Below are 27,742 nucleotides of genomic sequence, written 5' to 3' on the forward strand. Positions count from 1 at the left end.
AAAAAGCATTTTGGGAGTCAAGTGTTTAGGGTTCTAGATCTCCATCCTACTCTGGTAGAAGACTGGAGACATCCTTAGGGGAAGATACAGCCTGGAGTTGAAGTCAGGGCTCCACCATAAACACTGGGGATGAAGAGACTGTCAAGTCCCAGGTGTTGGCCCTCTAGCCTTCTCCTACTTGGCTTCTAGAACAGGAGCTGCCGGTACATTCCGGGGCTCTGACCCACCCAAGGAAAGGCCCTCCAAGATTTTGGAGTCAGGGTCTTGGGTAGAACACCTCCAGTGAAGCCACATCTATGAGCCCTGCACACAAATGCAGAGTTCCCACTACACAAGCCATATTCTTTAACCGGAGTAGATGTCAATGAATCACCAGCTAAGAAAAACATCTAACAAGACAGAACAGCTCAAAACCAAGGGGAGGAGAAAACAACTTGGAAGAATCAGACTTTGCAGGAAGAAGAAAATTTCAGAAAACCATTATTAATAACCCCAGAGAGGGAAGACTTTCTGGTCATAGCTTAGAATGAGAAACTATTTTTTTTAAAAAAATCAATATTCAGGGGCGCCTGGGTGGCTCAGCTGGTTAAGTGTCTGCTTTTGGCTCAGGCCATGATCTCAGGATCCTGGGATCCAGCCCCAAGTCAGGCTTCCTGCTCAACACTCTCTAAAAACAAAAACAAAAACACCTTAATAAAAAAATCAATATTCAAAGAACACACACAAGCCCTTAGAAACTAAAATGGTACACAAAATGAGAAGTCCTGTAAGGAAGTCATCTGGGAGATCAGAAGAGTCGGGGTGGAGAGTGGGAACAGAGGAGGAGTGAGGGCTATCCTGAGAAGTGGTGCAAAATACCTAAATCCAAAAATCAGGAAGTAGCAACACATACGTCATTTGGAGACATAGAGGTAAATGCCAAGAAAATTTGTTTAAAGAATTAAAAGTGGCTACTTCTGAGAAATGGGAAAGAAAGGTCAGGAGATGGATTTTCCTAAAGCTTTTCAGAAAAAAGAGACTCTCCAAGTATTATTCAGAGTGGTGGAGAAACCTCTTTACAAAGTTTTATTAAAATACCAGAGCTACCTGATTCCTGCTGTCAATTTACCCAAAAGCTGAACTCCAGTTCCTTTTTTCTTTTTTAAAGATTATTTATTTGACAGAGAGCTCATGTGCAAGAGCAGGAGGAGGGGCAGAGAGAGAAGCAGGTTCCCCACTGAGCAGAGAGCCCTCACGCAAGGTTTGATCCCAGGACCCTGAGATCATGATTCAAGCCCAAGGCAGATGCCTAACTGGCTGAGCCACCCAGGCACCTCTGGGCTCCAGTTCCTAACTGAAATCCAGGATTCTGACAGCTGCTAGATGTGAAGGTGGGAGGAAAGATGCAAGGGCATGGGCGCATCACAATTTGAAGGTTTTCTGAGCCCTGTGAAGCTCTCAGGGTCTTTTCAAGGTTAGGAAGTTGGACCTACCCCTGATTGATTCTCTGTGGCTGTTTACTACAAACACAACCCTTAACCTCCTGGGCCTCGGCTTTTTCACAGGATGCTGAATAGAGGACATCAAACAGTCCTTCTTGCTCAATACCCCTCGGAGTCATCTGGCATTGAATTTGACATTCATATAATATTGAATTCCCTAAAACAGAATAAGGTACAGAGTGGAGAGGTGTCTGCATAGTTTTGTTTTTACAAAAAAAAAGGAGGGGTTAAGGGAATGGCTGAAAACAGTGTCAGGTTCACTAAAAAGTTACAAGTAGTAACTAAGCAATGAAGACTTCAAGGTTACATGGAACATGGGGCACAGAATCTGATGAGAAGTGCAGTTTTCCCAAGTCATTTTACTCCTCTCCACAAAGTTCCAAAAATGCTACTCTTCTGGAAGAACAGAATAATCCAACCTTTAAAACAAAATTAATCTTGACAAGGTGATTTAAAATGTATATAAAAGAGTAAAGGAAAGAGAAATCTAGCTATGTCTGAGGGAAAACCTGGTGAAGGATGTGCTCCACCAGACATCAAGACTTACTACCAAATCACAGACATTCACTGTCCTGGGCAAGTACAGAAAATAAATGAGCAGAGCAGAAGAGTGTCCAGAAAAGAACATGTGAGGAGAAAATGGGATGCATGCCTGATGGAACTAGCACTATGGGTGAATGGGAAAAGGATGGTGTTGTCAGTAAATTGTACTGGAACAATTCATCCTCGTGCAAAAATGTGAAGCAGATCTTACACCGCACTCAAAAACGAAGTCCAAATAGAACAAACCTGAACTGAAATTGAACTTAAATGTAAAAGGGATGACAATATATCCAGAACATAGAGGAGCATAACGTAGGAGCCCAGCACCAGGAGGATAGTGGTTACCTCCAGAAGAGAGAGAAATAACCAGGGTGGGGCCACAGGGAGCTTCAAAGTTACCGGCTGTATTCTCATTCTTAATGTATAAAATTTAAAATTATTGGTGTAATAGAATAATATACAAATGCAACATACATACTCTTTATTTGCAACATATACACTCTTGCATGATAAAACAGGCATATATACATATTATTTGCTATATAATCAATCAGAAATTAAAACATATCTGAATACTATATATATTCTTTCATTCCAATGATACGTTCTACAACAGTGTTAAAAAGTAAAAAAAATTATAGCCCTTACCTGTGCAGGTATTGAAGATTAGATACCTTCCCCGACTCCCCGTCAAGGGTGTAATCTCTCTGTTTCTGCAGAAATCAATAAAGGTAAAGATAAGACAGCTGACCCTGTCCTTGGCTCTGACCGCCTCATTCCATGGTGTGGCTCATTCCATGAGTGCCCTAGACATGGGCATAGGCTCTAGTAAATTAAGGCTCTTGATATATCAAAGACCTCCTGGGCATATTCTAGAACAGCAAGGCCACTCGGTTATCACGAGCATCTAAAAACTGGACTTAAGTAAGAGGTCCGAGTAATGGCTAGCCAAGCTTCCTACCCACTGCTCCCAGTCTCCAGACCTAAAGCATGAACAGCAGACAGTCCATGGCCCATGGCTCCATTTTAGGGTTTGTGCCTTAGACCCACGTCCTGAGATCCAACCCCTTAGGCTATCAGCTCAGCCTTTTGCAGTTGGCTGAATAATGGCTCCTAAAGATATGTCCTAACTCCAGGACTTATGAAGGTGTTACCTCACATGGTAAGAGATGTGATGAAGGATCTCTTAATTAGCCTGGATTATCCAGGTGGCCCAGTGTAATTACAGGTTCCTTCTAGGAGGGAGGCAGGAGGGCCAGTGACAGAGAGAAGGTCCTGGGATAGAAGCAGAGGTCAGAGAGGAGTGAAGGTGCTTAGCTGCTGGCTCTGAACATGGAGGAAGGGGTCACAAGGCAAGAAGTGTAGACGACCTCTAAAAGTTGGATATTGCATTCCCTGGCATGCTGGAAATGGCTTTCTCCCTTAGAACTTCCAAAGGAGGGGCACCTGGAGGTGTTCAGTTAAGCATTCGACTCTTGATTTTGGCTCAGGTCATGATCTTAGGGTTGTGGGATCCAGCCCCCCATGGGCTCCACAATTAGCATGGAGTCTGCTTGAGATTCTTTCCCTGTACCTCAACCCCTCCCCCTGCTCAAAGGCTCTTTCTCCCCCTCTAAAATAAATAAAATTTAAAAAAAATTTTTAAAAAGAGAACTTCTACAGGAGCACAGCTCTATGTACTTTTAGATTAACAACCACCCAAAGCTGTAAGAAAATAAGTTTGTGGTAATGTTATAGTAGCCACAGGAGAAACTAAGACAGCTTGGTATCACCATCTTCATTACACTCTGTGAGGTGTCCCTACAACTGCTATGAGTTCATGGTGAATGATGGAGGCCAGGGCTCTTATTAAGTGGATGAAGGAAGTATAGTATATAAGGACAACTTAATGAGAAAAGGAAATGGGACTAAAGCTTAATACTTATGAATGTTTTATACTCAAGGTACCATGGGCAGATGCTAACTACATAGCTGCTTTTTATATGCTTATAATCTTGAAAAAAGCATAAAAAAATATGAAATATTTTAAAAGGCAATTCTTGGTTAACTATCAAACAATTATAGCCACAAGTACCAAACATTTTATTTATTTATTTATTTATTTATTTATTTATTTATTTATTTATTTCTATCTATCTATCTATCTATCTATCTATTTATTTATTTTCAGTGCCAAATATTTAGAGTGTGGGGTGACACTGGGCTAGGATGGTGCAGGCAAGCTTCTCAAAGATGATGAGCTATGAGTTGGACACTGAATACCAGGTGAGGTTTGGACAGGTTAGGAGGGAGAAGATGGACAAGCCAGGTGTGAGGAGGGAAAGGAGCACAGAAGTAGTGCACCAGAGTGGGAAAGGCATATTAACCAGATGGTGAGTATAGCAGCTTGAGGCAGAGGACCCAGAAGGGAAGAACAAAATATCTGGAAATAGACACCAGCTCACAGAGTTGGAACTGCATTTGCTGGACCAAGGAGCTCTCAAGCAGGGTGCACACGACCTGAAGAGTGTGATACAGGAACATTAGAACTTCTGTTTATCGGGATGCCTGGGTGGCTCAGCAGTTGGGTGCCTGCCTTTGGCTCAGGGCGTGGTCCTGGAGTCTTGGGATCAAGTCCCACATCAAGCTCCCTGCATGGAGCCTGCCTCTCTCTGCCTCTCATGAGTAAATAAATAAAATCTTAAAAAAAAAAAAAAGGAACTTCTATTTATCTTATTTCTACTGAATAATTAATTAAGTATATAATTTACAAATAAATGTATAAGAGGTACATGATCAATTTTACTTATGGGGTGATCATGAAAAGTTTGGAGCCCACTCTCTAGACCTGGGAGATGGGGTCCAGAAAGATCCCACTTTTGCTGCTGGAAGGAAAGACCTGGAGAACTGGACCCAGACCAAGATGGGGGAAGCCATCAGATCACTGTGGCAATCTAGGAATAGGACAACAAAAGGCTAATCAGAGGGATGCCTGGGTGGCTCAGTGGTTTAGCACCTGCCTTCGGCCCAGGGTGTGATCCTGGGGACTCGGGATCGAGTCCCACATCGGGATCCCTGCATGGAGCTTGCTTCTCCCTCTGTGTCTCTGCCTTTCTCTCCCTATGTCTCTCATGAATAAGTAAATCTTTAAAAAAAAAAAAAAAGGCTAATCAGAAACAGGGCAGAGGCGGGAGATGGAAAAGTGGAGAATGAAGCCAAAGGGAGAATTAGTAGGGTTTCTGGTGACAGGGAAGAGAGAGACAAAGACAGTCCTGAGGTTTTCAGCCTGTATGACCAAATGAATTATACTGACATTAGGAAAAGGAAGCACTGGAAACGTCCACCTGGAGCCATGAGTTTGAGACCAAAGGCTTAGCAGGTAAAAAATGAACCCATTAGAAGAACAGGATGGAGAGAAAATTTCTCAACCTAATGGAGTTCAGAGGCTTCTGTCGTTTGTCAGCCCATCACTAGATCTAAAAATACCATGGCTAAGAGTCTGTGCACTCAGACCACTGTCCCCCTCCCCCTTGACCAGCCTCCACCCCGAGAATGAGACACACAGACTGAGAAGGACCTAAGCCCAGAGCAAGAGTCGGTGGCCCAGCTGATAGTCCTACCTGATCTGGCTTGAGCTCTTCCCGAACAGCCTGGATGGCGTCCCGACACTCACTGAGCATTGATTCAAACAGACGCTCCTTGGTTTCTTCACTTTCAGCCTAAACAAAGGCAGAATGCAGCACAAAATTTTCCTCTGAGTAAGCCAAAGTATTCTAATGGGAGGAGGGCATAGCGCCTTGATTCTCCCCATTATACACACACACACAAACACACACACATATCCAGCAGAAACACCCCAAATCACAGATTGTTTCAATTGTCACTAGTCTTCACCAGGTTAAGATTTTTCTTATAGTCTTATCCATTGTTCATATGGAAATGGAATCTTATATATACACATGTACGTGTAACTATAAAGTGAACGTACTGAAAAAGAATCCATACAACTGGGACGCCTGGGTAGCTCAATGGTTGAGCATCTGCCTTTGGCTCAGGGTGTGATCCCAGAGTCCTGGGATTGAGTCCCGCATTGGGCTCTCTGCATACAACCTGCTTCTCTTCCCTCTTCCTGTGTCTCTGCCTCTCTCTCCGTGTCTCTCATGAAAAAATAAATAAAATCTTAAAAAAAAAAAATATGGGGATCCCTGGGTGGCTCAGTCGTTTAGCGCCTGCCTTTGGCCCAGGGTATGATCCCGGAGTCCCGGGATCAAGTCCTGCATCGGGCTTCCTGCAGGGAGCCTGCTTCTCCCTCTGCCTCTCTCTCTCTATCGTGAATTTAAAAAAATAAATAAATCTGTACAATTGATCTGAAACTGTCAAACAATAGATGCTTTAAATTTTTTTCTATCATCGAACTTTCTACCACTTTCCTCCACCATTTCACCTCTGTTCAAGACCTGCACCTGACATCCCTGAACTCTGGCACATGAGAACAAATGGTCTTTAAGCTCTACTGTGTGCCAGCAGAGTTACTCTTACAAATGTATCCCCAAAGACTTGCAGATACTGGTCCAAGCAAGTGAGTAATGTTACTAACCAATATCAAGTCAAAAATATATTTCCTCTAAGTATCAAACGAAGCTCCCTGCACCACAGAAATTCTGCACCTAGATATTCCCCATGGTTATGCTGAGATTGACAAGCACTCCCTGACAGTCTTTGCACAAGTTCAAGGGCGTCGCCAGCTGGGATAAGGGAAAAGTGATTCATTAACTGAGTGCCTGCCGAACCACATTACCATTCTTTTTTTTTTTTTTTCCACATTACCATTCTAAAGAATCTGACTGAGCAGGTAGGCGTGGATGAGAGGCAGAAAGGAGATGAACTTGTGTCACCACCAGACCCACTGTGACATTAAAAGATCAACACTCCATTATTATACTTGACTTTCCACAGAAACATCCAATCTGATCCCTTGACATTCAACTGACCTCGAAGATAGCCCAAAAGAATACCCATTACTGCCCACTCCTTTAAGTCGTTGGTAGGGGCTTAAAGAAAAACCTTTTCTTCTCTTAAGAACTCTTATGTTATTCCTAGTTTCCAATGTTGGGGGAAAAAAAACCACTTCCTTGTAAATTACTCAATATAAATCAAACATACTTTTCTATTTGTATTGACTTTCCTGGTGCTCACTAACTTAGGAAAAAATCAGTGGCACAGTCATTCTTTAAATTTCTAAATTTTTTTTTATGATAGTCCCACACACACAGAGAGAGAGAGAGAGAGAGAGAGAGAGAGAGAGAAAGGCAGAGACACAGGCAGAGGGAGAAGCAGGCTCCATGCACCGGGAGCCTGACGTGGGACTCGATCCCGGTCTCCAGGATCACACCCTGGGCCAAAGGCAGGCGCCAAACCGCTGCGCCACCCAGGGATCCCAATTCTTTAAATTTCTAAAGGCAAACATAGCCACTATTAATTTACTGAAAAAAAAAATAATAATAATTTACTGAAACCACAGCACTGTCCAACAGAACTTTCTGTGATGGGGCACTTGGCTGGCACAATCCAGGGAAACATGTGACTCTTGATCTCCAGGTTGTGAGTCTGGGCCCACGTTCATTGGGTATAGGCATTATATAAAAATAAAATCTTTATTGAGGCACCAATGGGTGGCTCAGTTGGTTAAGCATTCCTTAACTTAAGCTCAGCTCATGATCCCAGGGTCCTGGGATGGAGTCTTGCATCGGGCTCTTTGCACAGCAACAAACCTACTTCTCCCTCTTTTGCCCCCCATTTTTGTTTGTGCTCACTTTCGCTCTGTCAAATAAAACCTTTTTAAAAATAATAAAATCTTTATTTAAAAAAAGAACATTCTGTAATGGATGGAAATGCTCTCTAACTGCACTGTCTAGTACAGCAGTCATCAGCCACAGTTGGCTACTGAGCACTTGAAATTTTCATTAATTCAAGCATAAATAGCCACAGATGTTCAAGTGTCTAGTATACTCCACAGTGTAGAGAAACACTTCACATAAAACACTATTAAGCAGCAAGACTTAATAGCAAGTTAGCAAGACTGTAATAACTTAGTCAAACTTGATGGCCAAATTTTTTGAAGTACAAATCCTGTGGACTGGGGGAGCCATGTAACAGTTAACAACTGAATAGGATCTGTGAATAAACTTGGCAGCAGGTGCACACACACACAATGGAGACACACTGAGCTCGTGAACCAATTTTGATGCCATGCACTCTGGCAGATATGCCACCAACACCATTTTAAGAAGGGTGGGGCTCAGGGCACCTGGGTGGCTCAGTGGTTGAGCATCTGCCTTCAGCTCAGGCCACAATCCTGTGGTCCTGGGATCGAGTCCTGCATCCAGTTCCCCACAGGGAGCCTGCTTCTCCCTCTGTCATAGCCTGTCTTTCTGTGTGTCTCATGAATAAAAAAATAAAATCTTAAAAAAAAAAAAAAGCGTGGGGGTCAATGTTTGGGGCAATGGGTATATAAAGTAAAAGAAGAGTAAACTTTATTTCGCCAGCTACACAGGTTCTGCTTTCCTGTAAAAAGAGTGTAGCTAAATAAATAAATAAATAAATAAATAAATAAATAAATAAATAAAGTAAAAATGCTAAACCTCTTTACTGCCATGTATTGCTCTCATTCCCTCAGAACAAGGGCATCTTGGCAGCAAGGTACTGAACATAAGCAAACTTTCCCAATGCCCAGTGTAACAGAAGTCTAAGTTACACTGGGCATTTTATAGAAGACTTAAATCACACTGCAGGAAAAAGCCCATCAGAAGGGCAGGGCTTCAGTCACTTGTATTTTCTGCCACCCACACTGCACTGTGACTCAGAGATCACTAATCTCTGTAGCAGAGCTTCTCAGGAGTCTCCCTGGGCTGGGCAAAATGTCTCCAAACAGAAAGCCAAAAATGTACTTTGCTACTTTCACTCGTATTTATATACATATTTTGGAGGCTAAAATCACCCTGAAAAGACAACAGAACAAGAAATACCTCTCTATATGCAGAGGCAGGATTCCTCAGCATCTACATGCAGACCTCCCAAGTCAGCCATGGAATGAACAAGAATGTGCTCCTAAACTCAAGTAGCAAACTCCCTGCATAAGAATTTGTGGTCGGCTTGCACCTTTTCCCAGGTGTGCCTATGACAGAAATCTTAAGCCCAGAAGTAATGTGTTACTTGGGTCTAAAAAAAAAAAAATTCTAGATCAACTTTTATAAAACTTGGAACACTCCAGGATGTGTTTTGACAGCTTCAAGATCTGTCTCAAGGACACGTGCATGTACAGAGGAAAACCAGCTGTTGTGTCCTGAGGTAGAGACCCCCTGCTATACAAAAGATTCCAGATTGTTTTCACTTATCTACAAAAATTGCTGGAAGGTGATGGTATGGCTAAGAGACAGACAAGGCGAGTCTGACCACATTCTCTACCACACCGGTAGGAGAACCAAAGGAATGGGAACTAAGCCTTCCTTCCTAGGGTGACTAAGGTCCAGTAAAGTAAACAATACATGGAAATCTGGTAAAGGAGAATACAAACGTCAAGAACAGCGATGTTTTTTGTTTTAAAGAGGACAAATGGGGATCCCTGGGTGGCACAGAGGTTTAGTGCCTGCCTTTGGCCCAGGGCGCGATCCTGGAGACCCGGGATCGAATCCCACGTCCGGCTCCCGGTGCATGGAGCCTGCTTCTCCCTCTGCCTATGTCTCTGCCTCTCTCTCTCTCTCTCTGCGTGACTATCATAAATAAATAAAAAATTTAAAAAAAAGAGGACAAATGGTCTCCCTTTCACTCACACATTAAAATATTAACCATAACCCAAGGATAAGACTCATCAAACCTGCCACCTTTTCCAAAAGAGTGGCCTGACAACATCCTCACAACGCAACCACGAGTGACAAGTCAGGTAGAATCATGTATTAATAAAGCAAAACAGGGCAGCCCGGGTGGCTCAGTGGTTTAGCCCGCCACCTTCAGCTCAGGGCATGATCCTGGAGACCCGGAATCAAGTCCCACATTGGGCTCCCTGCATGGAGCCTGCTTCTCCCTCTGCCTGTGTATGTGTCTCTGCCTCTCTCTCTGTGTGTCTCTCATGAATAAATAAATAAAATCTTAAAAAAAAAAAAAAGCAAAACAGAAACAAATTATAAAGGCAAATTATTTAGCACGTGAAGACATAAAGCCTGGCTCAGGAGACCAAGAATTTTGCAACTGGGTTTTGGCAGCGGATTAATTCTCTGCTCCAGTCTTTTGGTCTGACACTTATCTCTCTGAATTATTTCTTCCTTCCATGCTTTTCAGTAAACTGCTGTTATAGTATTTAAATGTCATAAAACCTCTACAAACAGGCATAAACTAGGTCTACCGAATTCTTGCATCCTAGTTCCCAGAGGGGGGCAATACCCACACCAGCTAGGTTAATATGAAGGGGTACCTGGCTGGCTTAGTCGGTGGAGTGTGTGACTCTTGATCTCGTTGTGGGTTCAAGCCCCATGTTGGGTGTAGAGATTACTTAAAAATAAAATCTTTAGGGGCGCCAAGGTGGCTCAGTGGTTGAGTGTCTGCCTTTGGCTCAGGGTGTGATCCTGGGGTCCCAGGATCGAGTCACACATTGGGCTCCTTGCCTGGAGCCTGCTTCTCCCTGTGCCTGTGTCTCTGCCTCTGTGTCTCTCATGAATAAATAAATAAAATCTTAAAAAAAAAAACAAAACCCAAAACTAAGTAATCTCAGGGTCTTGGGTTCAGAGCCCCATGTCAGGCTCCCTGCTCAGTGGGGAGTCTGATTCTCCCTCTGCCCCTCCCCAAAGTCATGCTCTCTCCACCCCAAGTAAGTAAATTAAAATCTTTAAAAATAAATAAATAAATAAAATATTTAAGAAGAAAAAAAAGAAACACTGAAATTAAGAACCCTGCACCTCTAAGGCATAGCTCTTGGTTCCCAGGGCAGGTACCAACAACACACAATCAGAACAGGCAAGATGGTGAAGACTTGTGTGATATCCAGCCAAATAATCTGGCAGTGGCACCAAGGGGCACATGGTTCTTCTTGGGATTAACCTCAAATGGCCAAGGGCATTTTCCCTAGTTAATAACCCATGGTTAACTTAATTCAATAGACATTTAATCAGCTATACTGCTAGACCCGACTTCTAAGGATTTAACTAAACTTTATTTCATACTACACTTGAATTATTTTACTTACCAACTAGATTTGATAACTGTGTGTATAGGACGTTAGGCACTGAACTGTTTCAGGGTTAAAACCTTACTGGAATTTCCTACGACTGACACAGATTTTGTTTGATCTACATCTTTTATATCTACCACATTATTTAAAGATCTCATACTCAGAAGCAACCTGAATGCACTGTAAGATCCTTACAACCAGAGATAACTCTATTCACTGCAATCAACACATTAACTAGGTCCTTCACAGGGGTTAACACTGAAATGATAAGGAATATTATATTCATTCATTCATTCATTCATTTATTTATTTATGATAGTCACACAGAGAGAAAGAGAGAGAGAGAGAGGCAGAGACACAGGCAGAGGGAGAAGCAGGCTCCATGCACCGGGAGCCCGACGTGGGATTCGATCCTGGGTCTTCAGGATCGCGCCCTGGGCCAAAGGCAGGCGCTAAACCGCTGCGCCACCCAGGGATCCCGGAATATTATATACTTTATGTCAGTAAATTCAACATGTACGTGACATTCCTCCTAAGACGATTCATCCAAAAAACACAAGATGAAACAAAATCTGAGTAGCTCTTTATCTCATAAAGTAATTACCTTTGTTTAAAACAAGCAAAAACAAAATTTAAAAACTTTCCCATAAACATCAAATCATTATGCTGTACACCTGAACTAAGTTTCTGACAATTGTATCCCATCCACCCCTCCTCTACAAAAACCCTTCCTACAAAGAAAACTCCAGGCTCAGTAGTTTCACTGGTGAATTATAACACACATTTGAGAAAGAAAAATACTGTTATTACCTAAACTCTTTTTAGAAACAAGGAAAAACTCCAAACTTGTTTTATGAGGGTGTGTATAACCCTGATACCAAACCCTGAAAAAAGGCATTATAAGAAACTTATAAGCCATGAAAATAGATGCAAAATTCTCAAATATTAGCAAATGAAATCCAGCTATATATAAAAAGTACAATAATATACCATAACTAAGTGGGGTTATCTCAGGTATACAAATTTACCACAGAAAGTTAATCAATGTAATTCACCATGTGAGCCTTCAAATACTCTTCCCTCTTCGGCCCTTACTCTCAAACTCAAAAATGTGAAACTGTCATCATATGGCTCCTTCTAAACCTTTGCTTTCTGACATCCTTCACACATGCCACACTGTATCCCATGGAACAGCAATTACAAACCCATACACCATTCCCAGCGTACCTGCCCATCAAAATTTTCACAGGCACAGGGCAAGCCTGATGTCAGGTTTCCTAATGCCCCTTGACTGAGGCGCAGCTACCTTTAGCAGTAAAAGCCTGCAGACGCCGGGGCAAGAAACCTGGGCTACTGATCCTTATCTACCCTCAAAATAAAATCTTGGACCAGGTCTCCATGGAACTAAATAAAACATATCCAGTGGGAAGGACTCTTTTCCTCGTGTGCAGAAGTACTCGTATGTTTTTAAATGTAGTAACTTCAGCAATGTTAGTAAGACAGAGGGTAATGGGCTTAAGTGAATGCTGGAGATCTTCAGAAAATATTAAAACACAAAAATGTATCACCTTCATTACTAAGCCTTTATATTACTTCAAAGAACTATTTATTGAAGGATGGTCTTCTTGATAAGGACCTTAAGTACCATGATAAAACAAAGCATGTGAAGAAAAAACCCAAACTACCAAATACATCGAGATTCTTTTGCTCTCCTTCCATTTCACTTTTTTTGGGCAAGTACTTAATTAACAGAACTTTAAAATAAACATTTTCTGGGGCCTTTGGGTGGTTCAGTCGGTTAAGCATCTGCCTTTAGGTCAGGTCATGATCTAAGGGTCCTGGAATCAAGTCCCACATCCAAGAATCTGGCTCCCTGCTTAGTGGGGAACCTGCTTCTCCCCCTCCCTACTTCGGCACACTCTTTCTCAAATAAATAAAATCTAAAAAACAAAAACAAAAAAACATTTCTCCATTAAATCAAGACTGAAAATTCTTAGGGCACCTGGGTGGCTCAGTTGGCGAAGAGTCTGCCTTCAGCTCACATCATGATCTTGGAGTCCTGGGATCAGGCCCCACATCAGGCTCTCCACTCAGAACAAGTCTGCTTCATCCACTCCCTCTGCCCCTACCCACTGCTCATGCTCTCTCTCTCTCTAATCCTAAAAAAAATTGAAGGAGCACCTGGGTGCCTTAGTCGGTTGGGTGTCTGCCTTTAGCTCAGGTCATGAATCTCAGGCCCTGGGACTGAGCCCCGCATCAGGCTCCGAGCTCAGCACACAGTCTGTTTCTCTCTCTCCCTCTGCCCCACCCTGCCTTGTTCATGCTCTCTAATAAAATGTTAAAAAAAAAAAATGGAAAAGTCTTAATTTAAATAACTTTATTCAATCAGAAAAAAGATCAAATATATGTTTTTAGAGGCACCTGGGTGACTCAGTTGGTTAAGCATTCGACTCTTGATTTTGGTTCAGGTCATGATCTCAGGCTCATGAGATCAGGCTCCATATTGGGCTCTAAGCTGGGTGTGGAGCCTGCTTAAGATGTTCTCTCTCGGGAAGCCCGGGTGGCTCAGTGGCTTAGCACCGCCTTCAGCCCAGGGCATGATCCTGGAGACCCGGGATCAAGTCCCACAGGGATCAAGTCCCACATCGGGCTCCCTGCATGGAGCCTGCTTCTCCCTCTGCCTGTGTCTCTGCCTCTCTCTCTATCTCTCATGAATAAATAAATAAAATCTTAAAAAAAAAAAAAGATGTTCTCTCCCTCTGCCCCCACCATCCACACTTGTTTTCTCTCTCTCCCTAAAGTAAATAAATCTTTAATATATAAATATATATGATACAGTATAACATACATATGTGTTTCTAAATCTATGCAGTATTTTCATTTTAGGTAATTTATTCTACAATAGTAATCAAAAATATGGAAAAATCCATCTATAAAATTTTCACTGTACCATAATTTACATTTACTTAAAACCTGTATAGAATCCAAATGCCAATAGGTGTATTTTGATTAAACAGCATTTAAATAAGTACACTTGCTATTATCTGTATATATTAAAGATAGGTACTAAATAGAATATACTTGACAATATAAACACAAACACTAATGATGAGGTGAGAACACAGAACTAGCAGCAGCTGTACTGAGATGACTGACTCTGAGTACAGCTGACTCTTCAACAATGTGGGGGTTAGGGGCATAGACCCCTGGCACAGCTGAAGATCTGAGTATTAACATCTGACTCCCCAAAAACCTAACTACTAATAGCCTACTGACAGGAAGCCTCACCAAAAAAAAACAGTTGACTGATGCATACTTTGTGTGTCATGTCTATTATATATACTGTATTCTTTTCTCCCCCCTTTTTGCTTGTCAAAGCCTTTTAACTTTCATCTTTCCACAAATACCTAATAAATAAAATAAGATTTGTAGAACTATTCAAAGCGCGGTCCTGGGACCAACAGAATTAACATCATTTGGGAGCTTACAAGAAAAGCAATTTTTTTTAAAAGGTTTTATTTATTTGTTCATGAAAGACAGAGAGAGAGAGAGAGAGAGAGAGAGAGACAGACAGACAGACAGACAGACATAGGCAAAGGGAGAAGCAGGCTCCATGCAGGAAGCCCAATGTGGGACTCGATCCTGGGACTCCAGGATCATGCCCTGGGCCAAAGGCAGGCGCTAAACTGCTGAGCCACCCAGGGATCCCCAAAAAGCAAATTCTTAGGCCCCAACTCAGATTTACTAAATCAAAATCTCTGGGAAGTGAGGCCTTGAGTTTATGTCCTTTTTATTTTTTTTTTAAATTCATTTTATTTTTTTTTTATTAGTGTACTCTTTTCCCATCTGGCCCAGCCACCTCCCTTCTGATACATACTAGATTCTATAATCTATGTTATATACTATATTCTCATAATAAAGTACGCTAGAGGAGAGAAAACATTAAGAAAATCATATGAAAAATACATTCACAGTATTGTATTATCAAAAAATTCCACCTATAAGTGGGCCTGCATAGTTCAAACCTGCGCTGTTCAAGAGTCAACAGTATTTTTTTTTAAATCTATTCAAGGTTGGAATAACATTGCTGTTTTTTTGTGTGTTTTAAGTAGGCTCCACCTACAACATAGAGCTTGAACTAACAACCCTGAGATCAAGAGTCACATGTGCCACCAAGAGCCAAGCACCCTAATGTCGTTGGGTTTTTTCTTGCCAATACAACCAAAATTTGCCCATTTTTTTTTTTTAAGATTTTATTTATTTATTCATGAGAGAAACAGAAAGAGAGGCAGAGACATAGGCAGAAGGAGAAGCAGGTTCCACGGAGGGAGCCCGATATGGAACTTGATCCCGGGACTCCAGGATCACAACCTGAGCCAAAGGCAGACGCTTAACCATTGAGCCACCCAGGCATCCCAATTTTGGCCAATCTTAAACTGCTTTAGAAGCAGCTGCTATGGGACACCTGGGTGGCTCAGTGAATTGGGCATCCAACTCTTGGTTTCAGTTCAGGTCATGACCTTGGGGTTGTGAGACTGAGCCCCAAGTCAGGCTCCTCATTCAGTGGGGAGTCTGCTTGAGATTTTTCTCTCCCTTTCCTCTGCTCCCTCACCCGAGTATGCTTTCTCATAAATAATTTTTTAAAGGGGGGTGGTGGCGCCTGGGTGACTTAGTTAAGCATCTGTCTTCGGCTCAGGTCATAGTTCCAGGGTCTTAGGATCCAGCCCCACATAGGGCGCCTTGCTCAGCAGGGAGTCTGCTTGTCCCTCTCCCTCTGTACATTTCCCTGCCCACATACATGTGCTCCTTCCCTCTCTCCCTCTTGCATGTGCATGCTCTCTCTCTCAAATACATAAAACCTATTAAAAAAAAAAAAAAACGAAAACACTATGATCTGAAGACCAAGAAGTCAACCCTTCAAATATACTAACAATCAAATTTGAGAGTAATCCCTTTAAAAATGTACACTAAGCTCAACTAGTCATCACATGCTCGAAATGACCTTCAATTTTATTATTTTTTTAAAGATTCTATTTATTTATTCATGAGAGACACACACAGAGAGAGAGAGGCAGAGACACAGGCAGAGGGAGAAGCAGGCTCCATGCAGGGAGCCCAACGTGGGACTTGATCCTGGGTCTCCAAGATCAGGCCCTGGGCTGAAGGCGGCGCTAAACTGCTGAGCTACCCGGGCTGCCCATGACCTTCAATTTTAGAAGCAATGGCTTCACATGCAGTTGTAAAATGCTTTCACTTCAGCTAATTTTGCTCAAGCTGGTTTTACAAATAAGGTAAAAAGATCTCCCCCATATGGGTCTTCATTTTCTAATTATGCATACAAAACAGGAAAAAGATAAATTCAGACAAAACACCACTAAACCTTCTCTTCCCATGTGGGAAACTCCCCTACCCCCACTAATCTACTGAATTGGAGAGGATTCCTTCCCAGGGACTATTTTTCAATTAACATTCTGCTCATTCGGGATCCCTGGGTGGCGCAGCGGTTTGGCGCTTGCCTTTGGCCCAGGGCGCGATCCTGGAGACCCGGGATCGAGTCCCACGACGGGCTCCCGGTGCATGGAGCCTGCTTCTCCCTCTGCCTGTGTCTCTGCCTCTCTCTCTCTCACTGTGTGACTATCATAAATAAATAAAAAAATTTTTTTTAAAAATTTAAAAAATAAAAAAAAATAAAAATAAATAAAACATTCTGCTCATTCATTCTTTCCCAGGGCCCAGGACTCTGCTTGTGTGCACCATGTATTATAAGATTACATTAATTAAGATTACATTAGCTATTCAAGTAAAATGATCCTGTTACTAGTCTTCCTGATATGTGGAAAAGTTCAAGGAATATGCACTCTTTGGAGTCAAAAGGGTATGGTTTACAGGCAAGCACTCCCTTCTATCAGACATGTATGGCTGTGTACAAGTTATACAGTCTCTCTGAGACCTATTTTCCCATCTGTACAATGAGAGTATCACCCACCCCATAGGGTTAAAAACGTCAAAACACAAAAGCTTTAAGCAGCATATCTAGGACATTAAGGAGGACCGTGACCCTCCTTTGTTCATCTCTGTGGTGTTTCTGTCCAGGTAGCCACGGCATATTCTTAAAGTTTGTGAATTGATACGTAAGCCCATGGAAAATCCTTACAACATGATAAGTAAAACAGGATTCAAAAGTGTATTGAGGGGGCAGTCCTGGTGGCGCAGCGGTTTAGTGCTGCCTGCAGCCCAGGGCGTGATCCTGGAGACCCTGGATCGAGTCCCACATCAGGCTCTCTATATGATGCCTGCTTCTCCCTCTGCCTGTGTGTGTCTCTGCCTCTCTCTCTCTCTCTGTCTCTATGAATGGGTGAATGGAATCTTAAAAAAAAAAAAAAAAAAAAGAAAGAAAAAGAAGTGTATTGAGGTATGATTTCAACAAGTGAAAAAATATGTAACACCTCTTATGAATATGAAGACTAAAAGGAAATCTAGTCTTGTCCTTTTTATCAGCACAATGTAACATCAATGAAAGTATATGGGAAGCGGGACTATCAACTGATCTCTTAAAAACACTTACCTTTTCTAAACTTTAAGCTAAATAACTTTTTAAAATAAATGTTAATTTTCCTTGTCCTTTAATATATGTCTGTGGCCCCATTCCTAAGGAGCCCCCTATTTATCTGCTCCCTGGGCCTCCCCCAACTCTGACTGTAGCCAGAACTCCTGTCCCACTGTCACTGATGGCAGCTCTGCTCTTCCACTGCTGAAGTGTCCTCAACCCAGTGTAGCTACTTCAGAACAAGTCACTGAAAAGTTTGGGCGCTTAAAACAACTCATGAGCACAACTAACAAAGAAAGCACTCCCACAATCAAATTACTCAGGGTACAACAGCTTACTGTGAAGTGGCAGGAAATGCCCCTGGTTCATGGGGAGGCTGCAGATATGCTCAGCAGCCAGGGGTTTTCTTTAGATGCTTTTCACCTCAAGGAAGAGATCCAAACAGTGCCTTTGTCACGGTCTACTTTGTACAAACCAAGATTACCCGGATCTCTCATCTTCTGAAACTCAGGTGTTCATACCCATGAACAGGTAACAATTAAGTCAGTAAGCAACATCAAGTAGTACCACTTTGTATGAACTTTACGTAAATGCCACATGTCAAACAAGATATTCTGGCTTAGCCAGGCTCTTGTGAAACGGCTCAGGAATAAGGGGGGGCCCCTTTAGGGATAGAAGGCTAGGACAAGAGGTCAGACAGCAACAGTTAAGCTGCTGCACCATCTGCTGGGCTGGACAGGACCCCTTCCATTAAGCCAGCCTCTCACCACTCCCATTTCTATGTCCATGTCGAGGAGCGCCACTGCCAATTTCTTTGCCCTCTAAATGCAACAACTCTTCTATGAGCTCAGGCTTTACAATAATTTGGTGACCAAATCCCAAATAGCATTAAGACAAGTTTTTGTTTTGTGAGAAATGAACACCCATCTACACCTTAAGCACACAAGGACAACTTCAAACATATATGGATGACAGAACGGGCAGCTGCTCCTTACCTGGGCAATGGCTGCTTCATTATCAGCCAATCCCAACAAAAAGATCCTCACTTTGTCAATCTTCACTGGAACCGTTCTCCCTCTCCATTCCACTTCGCTCATGGTGGCTGCCTGTTTGGCCCGAGTCTGAGTGATCAATGCCTGGAAAATAGTTTTCAGAAGTCAAAGCTTTAATTGTTGTTGTTGATGGTGAAAGTGGTCTCTATAACCAACATATTACACCTTATATACTAGTATATATAAATGGTATTTAAATTCCTCCTTGGTGGCTCAGTGATTGAGCGTCTGCCTTTGGTTCAGGTTATGGTCCTGGAGTCCTGGGATCAAGTCCCACATCAGGCTGCCCTGCAAGGAGCCTGCTTCTCCCTCTGCCTATGTCTCTGCCCCTCCCCCCTGCCTCTCATGAATAAATAAATACAATCTTAAATAAATAAATAAATCCCTCCTTGGTGTATCATTTATCCTAATTTATAGAAATTCAAACATGAAAAGGAGATAACAGAAAATTTAAAACAGCGACATTGGGGCACCTGGCTGGTTCAGTGCCCATGTTATTTTTGGCATCGGGGCAGTGAGTTCAAGTTGGATGTGGAGACTACTTAAAAAAATAATGCTAAAAAAAATTTTAACTTAAAAAAATTAAATAAAAAAAGCAACACTAAGCTTTGGTAAGAGTGTAAGAAAAAAACATACTTGTATATATTGCAAGCAGAAATGTGAATCAGGAGAAATCTTTTTTTTTTTTTTTAAAGATTTTATTTATTTATTCATGAGAGACAGAGAGAGAGAGAGACATGCAGAGGGAATAAAAAGCTCCATTCAGGAAGCTTGATGTGGGACTTGATCCCGGGACTCTAGGATCATGCCCTGAGCCAAAGGCAGACGCCCAACTGCTAAGCTAACCAGATGTCCTGAATTAAGAGAAATCTAAAGAAATTTATCACTATGAATCAAAAGCTCCCAAAATATTCAATGCCATGTTTAAGAACATATCCTAAGGAAATAACTAAAAATGTGTACAAGGAGAATATTCACGGTAATATTATTTATCACTTAACAACAGCGAAGTGCTCATGTGAAGCCGACTTCAATACAAGAGTATCACATGGCTATCAAGATATGACAGTGTAGGAATATTTACCGAAGTGAAAAAAAAATACTTGGGATATTGTATTTAAAAAACACATTAAACACTACACTGAGATCCCATTTAGAAAATATATGCCTTTTCAGGGTGCCTGGGTGGCTGAGTCGGTTAGGCATCTGACTGTTTTGGCTCAGGTTGTGTGGTCTCAGGGTTGTGGGATTGAGCCCTGAGTCAGCCTCTGCACTCAGCAGGGAGTCTGCTCGGGTTTCTTGCTCCCCTTCTCCCTCTGCCCTTTCCCCCACCTGGGCTCTTTCTCGTTCTAAATAAATCAATAAAATCATACATACACATACACACGTATGTAATGGTTACCTCTGATTTTACCATTTTAGTTCTCCCCCACCTTTTGTATTTCCTTTTTTAATTTGCCTACATTACTTACTTAGAAAATAAGTGAGATAAAAAAATTGAATACTTTACAATATTAAATGAAAAAGTTTTTAATTAAAAATACATGGATATACGGGGCGTCTGGGTGGCTCAGTTGGTTGAGTCTTTGACTCAGGTTGGGACCCCAGGGTCCTGGGACGGAGCTCCACATCAGGCTCCCTGTTCAGGGGGGAGTTGGCTCCCCCTCTCTCACTGCCTGCTGCTCCCTCTGCTTGTGTGCTCCATCCCCCAGCCCACCAAATAAATGAATAAAATCTTAAAGAAAAAAAAAAAACAGGGATAGAAATATACACATATTAGTAGTAATTATGCTGAGTATTGAGATTATGGATTACTTCTTTTTCTGGACTTTTTTAAACCAAAGAGTTCACAAAAATGTACAGACTACATTACCTCCAATTTTTCAGCCAGGAGACCCTCAGTGCCTCCAGACCTCAATCTCATCTGCATGAGTTCATTGATAGCTGACTGGTCCCCTGAGAAAGAGAAAGCTATTGAGTGGAAATCCTCAAGGGTCTGGTCTGTTCTCTCAAGAACCACTAGATTCAAATTGAGCTCTTCCCCTTACAGAAGCAAGGTTTGGTGAACCCCAAGTCCCTTTACAAAGCTCCTGAGGAGTACAGAACTTGGCATGATGGAAACAAAGCAAAGGAACTGCATTCTGTGATTTTAAGCTGGGCTGACTTCGACAGCTCTACTTTTCTCATCAGCCAAAACCCATGCCAAGGATGGAGGCAGGGACAAAGAAAGCGTGAAAGTTAAATAAATTCTCTAGGGCTCTCTGAGATGAACTACCACCAACCCACCCATTTCTGCTCAACTCAGCCTCTGCTCACCAATGTTATATGCACAGTAGCGGATATTAGGCGAGATCTCTTCCACACGTTGGTTGTATAGCACAGCCTGCTCTTCTGTGAAAGCACTGGCTAGTTTCTCATAGATAGTTCTGTGAGGAAAGAAATATTAGCTTTCACAACAGCCTTATTTTAAGAAAATAAAAGGGAACACATCAGCTAAAAACAAAACATGGCATTTTGAGACCCTTCTATCAATTATGAGAATTAGCATGGTTCTAAGGATGAATGAGAATAATCAATATTCCTAAAGGAAATGAAAAATAAATAAATAACTGGAGCTAGCTCCGTTGATTGGGTGTCCAACTCTTGATTTCAGCTCAGGTCATGATCTTGAGGTCATGAGACTGAGCCCCATGTCAGGCTCCTTGCTCAGTAGGGAGTCTGCTTGAGATTCTCTCTCTCCCTCTGTCCTCCCCATTGTGTGCTCTCTCCTGCGTGCACTCTTAAGATAAATAAATCTTAAATAAATAATTGTACTTCTCTAGAAACAATCTTATCAGATGATCTGCAGCCTGAATGGAACTATATACAAGTGAAACTGGCCATAGCTTTTGAATCAGACCACTTACTTGCACTTGTTAAAAGCTTCAATTGCAGCTTTCCATTCTTGATGTTCAAAACGCAGCATTCCTGAGAGGTAAGCCGTGTAAGCCTGGAAGGGGGGAAGGGAACTACTTCAACATCCAGCCCGCCTTCAGCCCAGGGTCTGATCCTGGAGACACAGGACTGAGTCCCATGCCAGGCTCCCTGCATGGAGCCTGCTCCTCTCCCTCTGCCTGTGTCTCTGCCTCTCTCTCTTCTCCCCCTCTGCCTGTGTCTCTGCCTCTTTCTCTCTCTGTCTCTCTCATGAATAAATAAGTTAAAAATTCTCAGACGAATGGATAAAGAAGATGTGGTCTATATATACAATGGAATATTACTCAGCCATTAGAAATGAAGAATACCCACCATTTGCTTCGACGTGGATGGAACTGGAGGGTATTATGCTGAGTGAAGTTAAGTCAATCGGAGAAGGACAATCATTATATGGTTTCACTCATATGGGGAATATAAAAAATAGTGAAAGGGATTATAGGGGAAAGGATAGAAAATGGGAAAAATCAGAGAGTGACAAAACATGAGAGACTCTTAACTCTGGGAAACGAACAAGGGGTAGTGGAAGGGGAGGTGAGCGGGGGGATGGGGTGACTGGGTGAGGGGCACTGAGGGGGCACTTGATGGGATGAGCACTGGGTGTTATATGTTGGCAAATTGAACTCCAATAAAAAAATGAAAATAAATAAATTCTCATTTCTCTGAAACTAATAGTACACTATATGTTAATTGAAATTTTTTTTAAATTTTTATTTATTTATGATAGTCACAGAGAGAGAGAGAGAGAGAGAGAGAGAGAGAGAGAGAGAGAGGCAGAGACATAGGCAGAGGGAGAAGCAGGCTCCATGTACTGGGAGCCCGACGTGGGATTCGATCCCGGGTCTCCAGGATCGCGCCCCGGCCAAAGGCAGGCGCCAAACCGCTGCGCCACCCAGGGATCCCAGCTTTAACTTTTTTAAAAAAGTTCATGCATCTCTGAAAATGAAGATAAAAAGCTTGACTCTTAGATCTGGGAAGTTCACAAAATGGAACATTTTTTTTTCAGGACTCTGCATTTTTTAAAATTTAATTTTATTTAAATTCAATTAATTAGGGATCCCTGGGTGGCGCAGCGGTTTAGCGCCTGCCTTTGGCCTAGGGCGCGATCCTGGAGACCCGGGATCGAATCCCACGTCGGGCTCCCGGTGCATGGAGCCTGCTTCTCCCTCTGCCTGTGTCTCTGCCTCTCTCTCTCTCTCTCTGTGGCTATCATAAATAAAAATTAAAAAAAAAAAAAAAATTAAAAAAAAAAAAAAAAAGTTAAAGCTGATTATTAAAAACCAGGAGCTCAGGGCACCTGGCTGGTTCAGTTGGTGGAGCATGTGACTCTTGATCTTAGGGTCACGAGCTGAAGGCCCACCCTGGGTGCAGAAATTACATATATACATACATAAAGTGGGGGGAAGAAAACAAAACAAACCAAGAGCTCAAAAACAAAAGAGAAGCCAACTTTGCCTTGAAAAAGCAAGACCATGTTATTTCCTCTCCCGTCAATTTATAATATTAAGAAACTGTTCTAAGGAGGGCACGTGATGTATCAGCACTGGATATTATGAGACTGATGAATCACTGAACTCTACGTCTGAAACTAATTAATACACTATATGTTAACTAAATTTTTTTTTAAAAAAGATTTTATTTATTCATTCATGAGAGACACAGAGAGAAAGAGGCAGAGACACAGGCAGAGGGAGAAGCAGGCTCCATGCAGGGAGCCCGACATGGGACTTGATCCAGGGTCTCCAGGATCATACCCTAGGCTGAAGGCGGCACTAAACCGCTAAGCCACCCGGGCTGCCCTGCTAACTGAATTTAAATTAAAAAAAAAAGAAAGAAAGAAAGAAAATGTTTTTTAACCATAAAGTCATGTCTCCAATCTTCGCAATAAAGCAAAGCAGACGTTAAGTCACTGACCTGAGCCTCTAACTTGGTCTTGGCATCCACGCGATTGCTCTCACACAAGCGTTCCAATTCCTCCGCATGCTTCACAGCTTTGCGAAGGCGAGACAACAAGTGGAAACGTTTTCGGGGTTCAGTGTTGGCTTCCTGTTTCAGCTGCATGGCATAGCTCCAGGCTCGTTCAGCATCCATCAGAACCAGAAGCAAATATCTAAATGAGAGAGAACATGATGAACACCAGGAGCATCAGACTCTGATATTCCCTAAGGCACAAGCTTCAGCCTCTCAACTTCTCTCTACGCCCTGCCTGGCTTTCCTCCTCAGAACTACTCTTCTCACAGTATTGATCATGGCATTTGATCGGTATCTCTGACCAGGCTCCACCTCAAGTTTCTAACCACCTATCAGACACGTCTCACTAAAAACACTGCTACCACCTCAACTTGACAAACCCAGACTTATCCCACCCCAATTTTAGCAAAGAGGCAGTCCAGGCACACAACTGGGCCTCATCTTTGAATAAACGTCACTTCCATCCAAACCCAACTGAAAACTAAGTTCTTAAGAAGCAATATACTGAAGTGATTAAGAAAAAGGCTCTAGAGTCAGGATTGGAATCTCAGTGTCATCCGTCACTAGCTATGTGATGTTGGACAAAGTACTAACCTTTCTGTGCCTCAATCTCCCATGCAGTAATACATGTAACATACTTAAACCAGAGTTTGGCACTTATTAAGGACCGATTAAATTAGTCACTTTATTGTTATACTGGAGAATCTCTTTTTTTAAATTTTATTTATTCATTCATTCATTCATGAGAGAGAGAGAGAGACAGAGACACAGGCAGAGGGAGAAGCAGGCTCCATGCAGGGAGCCTGACGTGGGACTTGATCTTGGGTCTCCAGGATCACGTCCTGGGCTGAAGGCACCACTAGCTGGCTAGCTGGTACTAAACCACTGAACCACCTGGGCTGCCCACTGGAGAATCTTTTGTGAAACTAATACCTTAATATTCCTTAAACATCAGCTTAATCTTGTCTCTTCAAAATAAAAGATCCCACTATAAGAGATCCTTCCTAACCTGTTCTCATTAGATTTAGCTGATACATCCTGCTGAATCCCACCACGGTCTCTAAGCTCTAGTTTTCTGTGCCTCCATACACCTAGCTCCCAGCCTCTCTACTGCCTGAGCAGCAGCTAACAACCATCCAGAGTATTATAATTCTTAAAGTACAGTCAGACACCTAGGCATTCTGTTTCCCTCACACAGAATGTTCTTTCCTCTCAGAAATCCCTCAAGGTCCAGCCTCCTCAACACTGGCTTCCTGGTTTCCCAATCAACAAACCCCCACCCCCAGGCGCCTGGCTGGCTCAGTCAGAAGAGCATATGACTCTTAATCTCTGAGCTGTGAGTTCGGGCCCCACGCTGGGTATAGAGATTACTTAAAAAAACAAAACAACCAACTTTCAAGACTTGAGAATTCTTTTTTTTTTTTTTTTTTTAAGATTTTATTTATTTATTCATGAGAGACACAGATAGGCAGAGACACAGGCAGAGGGAGAAGCAAACTCCATGCAAGGAGCCCGATGTGGGACTCGATCCTGGGTCTCTAGGATCACAACCTGGGCTGAAGGCGGCACTAAACCACTGAGCCACCCGGGCTGCCCAAGACTTAAGAATTCTTAAGAGTAAATGACATACAATACAGCAGCTACAGTGCTCCTTGTTTTGAACTTGACCAGTATCTCTCAACAAGATCACAGTCAACCAGGTTCAAGAACTGTGCCTCTCCAACTCTTCTATGTCCAAGATGGTGTCTCGCTCTGTCCTGGCCACATATTTAGATTAGGGGACAGCAAACATTTTTTTGTAAAGAGCTCAACAGTAAACATTTTAGGTTTTATAGGCCATATGGTGTCTGTCACAACTACCCTGCTCCTCTGGCACAAAAACAGCTATAAGCAATACCTAAATAAATGGCTGTGTGACAATAAAACTTTACAAACACGGGGGCGCCTGGGTGGCTCAGTGAGTTAAGCATCCAACTCTTGATTTCAGCTCAGATCATGATCTCAGGGTAGTGAGACAGCCCACAGCAGCTCTGCACTAAACGTGGAGTCTGCTTAAGATTCTCCCTATCCCTCTGCTCATCCCCTCCCACCCCCAAATGCGCTCTCACTCAAAACAAAACAAACAAAAAGCACTTTACCAAAACAGATGGCAAAAGGACCAATTTGGCCCACAGGCTGAAATCTGAGGAACTGGCCTAGACACCTCTACTACATGTTGCTTGACAGACTGATCCTTCTGTGAATGTTAAGCATGGTTACATTCAGCACTGAAACACAAAACTCTCCAAGAGTAATTCACACACAGATTCCATTTAAGATGCATGGATTTAAGTATACACTGAAACTTGTATTCCAGAACCCTCACCAATACCCCATCAGGTCCTAACTGCAGACTCCAGTGTTCAGCTCTCCAGCACAGCTCCTGAAAACCTTACTGAACCTCTGTGAGGCTCAGTTTCCTCATCTTATAACTTAATAGTACACGTGTCTATTCCAGAGAGCTGCGAGAAGCATCACCTGAGATAGAGTTCTGGCACAGCGTCTAATACATAAGTGCTTGATACATGTATTAGCAAGAAGTATTTAACAACTAGCATGGAGCATGCAGTACCTGTTATCAGTCAGAAGATCTTCAGTTACTTTTTTCCCTGTAAATTTGTGCCTGTTCCCCATCTTGAAGTTGAGTGTTTTCCGAAGACGTCTTTGTCTACGGGAACAGTAGCCCCTGAAAGAAAACGACAATTCAGGCAAGCTGACAGTACTTGCAATAGCAGGTTTGATAACAAAGTAAGGCCAAAGGTTTGAGGTGTTCTACTTATAGTTTCCACAGACACCACACACCATCTCGCATTTACTGATGCAGGGCAGTATGACTGGTGTTGCCAAAAACACATTTCAAACCTAATCTCAGTGTCAGGGATCATGGTTGTGGGGACCTTTGGGGAGGAAGGGTTTGTGATTAGAAGGAGCAAAACAGGGACTTCAGGGATGCTGATAATGTCTGCCGGTTACAGGTTGTGAAAAACTTATTATACTTCAATAGAATGGTAAAAAAAATCTTTCAATAAAAAAATATTTTATTCATGAGAGACACACAGAGAGAGGCAGACACATAGAGAGAGGGAGAATCAAGCTGCTGGGAGCCTGATGTGGGACTCGATCCCAGGACCCCAGGATCATGACCTGAGCCACGGTTGTGAGTTCCAGCCCCACAATGGCATGGAGCTTAATTTAAAAATAAGGGGGGGGGGGGGAGATCCCTAGGTGGCTCAGTGGTTTGCCTCTCTCATGAATAAATTTTAAAAATCTTTAAAAGAAAAAAGAGGGAACAGATAGAGGGCAAAAAGCTGACCGCTGTAATAACTGAGTGATGGATTAATTACAGTAGCTCTACATCTGTTTTTGAAAATTTCCTTATTAAAACAAACAAACAAACAAAAAAAACCCAAGTTGTAACAGTCTCCAATTAAAACCTTTTCATAGCTTCCCATCACTCCTACACTATCACCTGCACAAGTTACCAGGGCTTAAGGTACCCTGGTGGTTCAGTCGGTCAAGCATCTGCCTTCAGCTCAGGTCATGACTCTGGGGTCCTGGGATCAAGTCCCAAGTTGGGCTCCCTGCTCAGCCAGGAGCCTGCTTCTCCCTCTCTCCCTCTCCCTACTTGTGCTCTCTCTGTCAAATAAATAAAATCTTAAAAAAAAAAAAAAAAAAGTTCATTTTCTCCACTCTCCACCTTGCTCATGCTGCCCGAGCACTGTGGACCCTCTACAACAAGGCTCACTCCTTACAATCTGTAGAGTGTTTTCTTTACTAGCACTTTTTAAAGTCCTATAGCCAGTGGTGCCTAGGTGGCTCAGTCAGTTGAGCGTCTGCCTTTGGCTCAGTCATGATCCCTGGCTCCTGGGATCTTGGGATTCAGCTCCACGTTGGGCTCCCTGCTCAACTGGGAATCTACTTTCCCTCTCCTTACTTGCAT

General features: G+C 42.5%; 1 protein-coding gene across 1 annotated transcript in view; it reads right to left on the reverse strand.

Annotated features, from left to right (window-relative positions):
* The window catches only part of SRP68 (signal recognition particle 68), a 37,120-nt gene that overhangs the window by 6,442 nt on the left and 2,936 nt on the right, over positions 1-27,742 (reverse strand). Inside the window, 8 exon segments of the mRNA XM_055327805.1 lie at positions 2,673-2,737; positions 5,624-5,722; positions 18,766-18,906; positions 20,696-20,778; positions 21,139-21,248; positions 21,729-21,811; positions 23,707-23,902; positions 26,375-26,488. Of these exon segments, the coding sequence (XP_055183780.1) occupies positions 2,673-2,737; positions 5,624-5,722; positions 18,766-18,906; positions 20,696-20,778; positions 21,139-21,248; positions 21,729-21,811; positions 23,707-23,902; positions 26,375-26,488 (891 nt within the window).

Source organism: Nyctereutes procyonoides, unplaced genomic scaffold (assembly GCF_905146905.1).
Source record: "Nyctereutes procyonoides isolate TBG_1078 unplaced genomic scaffold, NYPRO_anot_genome, whole genome shotgun sequence".
In the NCBI taxonomy this organism is placed as follows: Eukaryota; Metazoa; Chordata; class Mammalia; order Carnivora; family Canidae; genus Nyctereutes; species Nyctereutes procyonoides.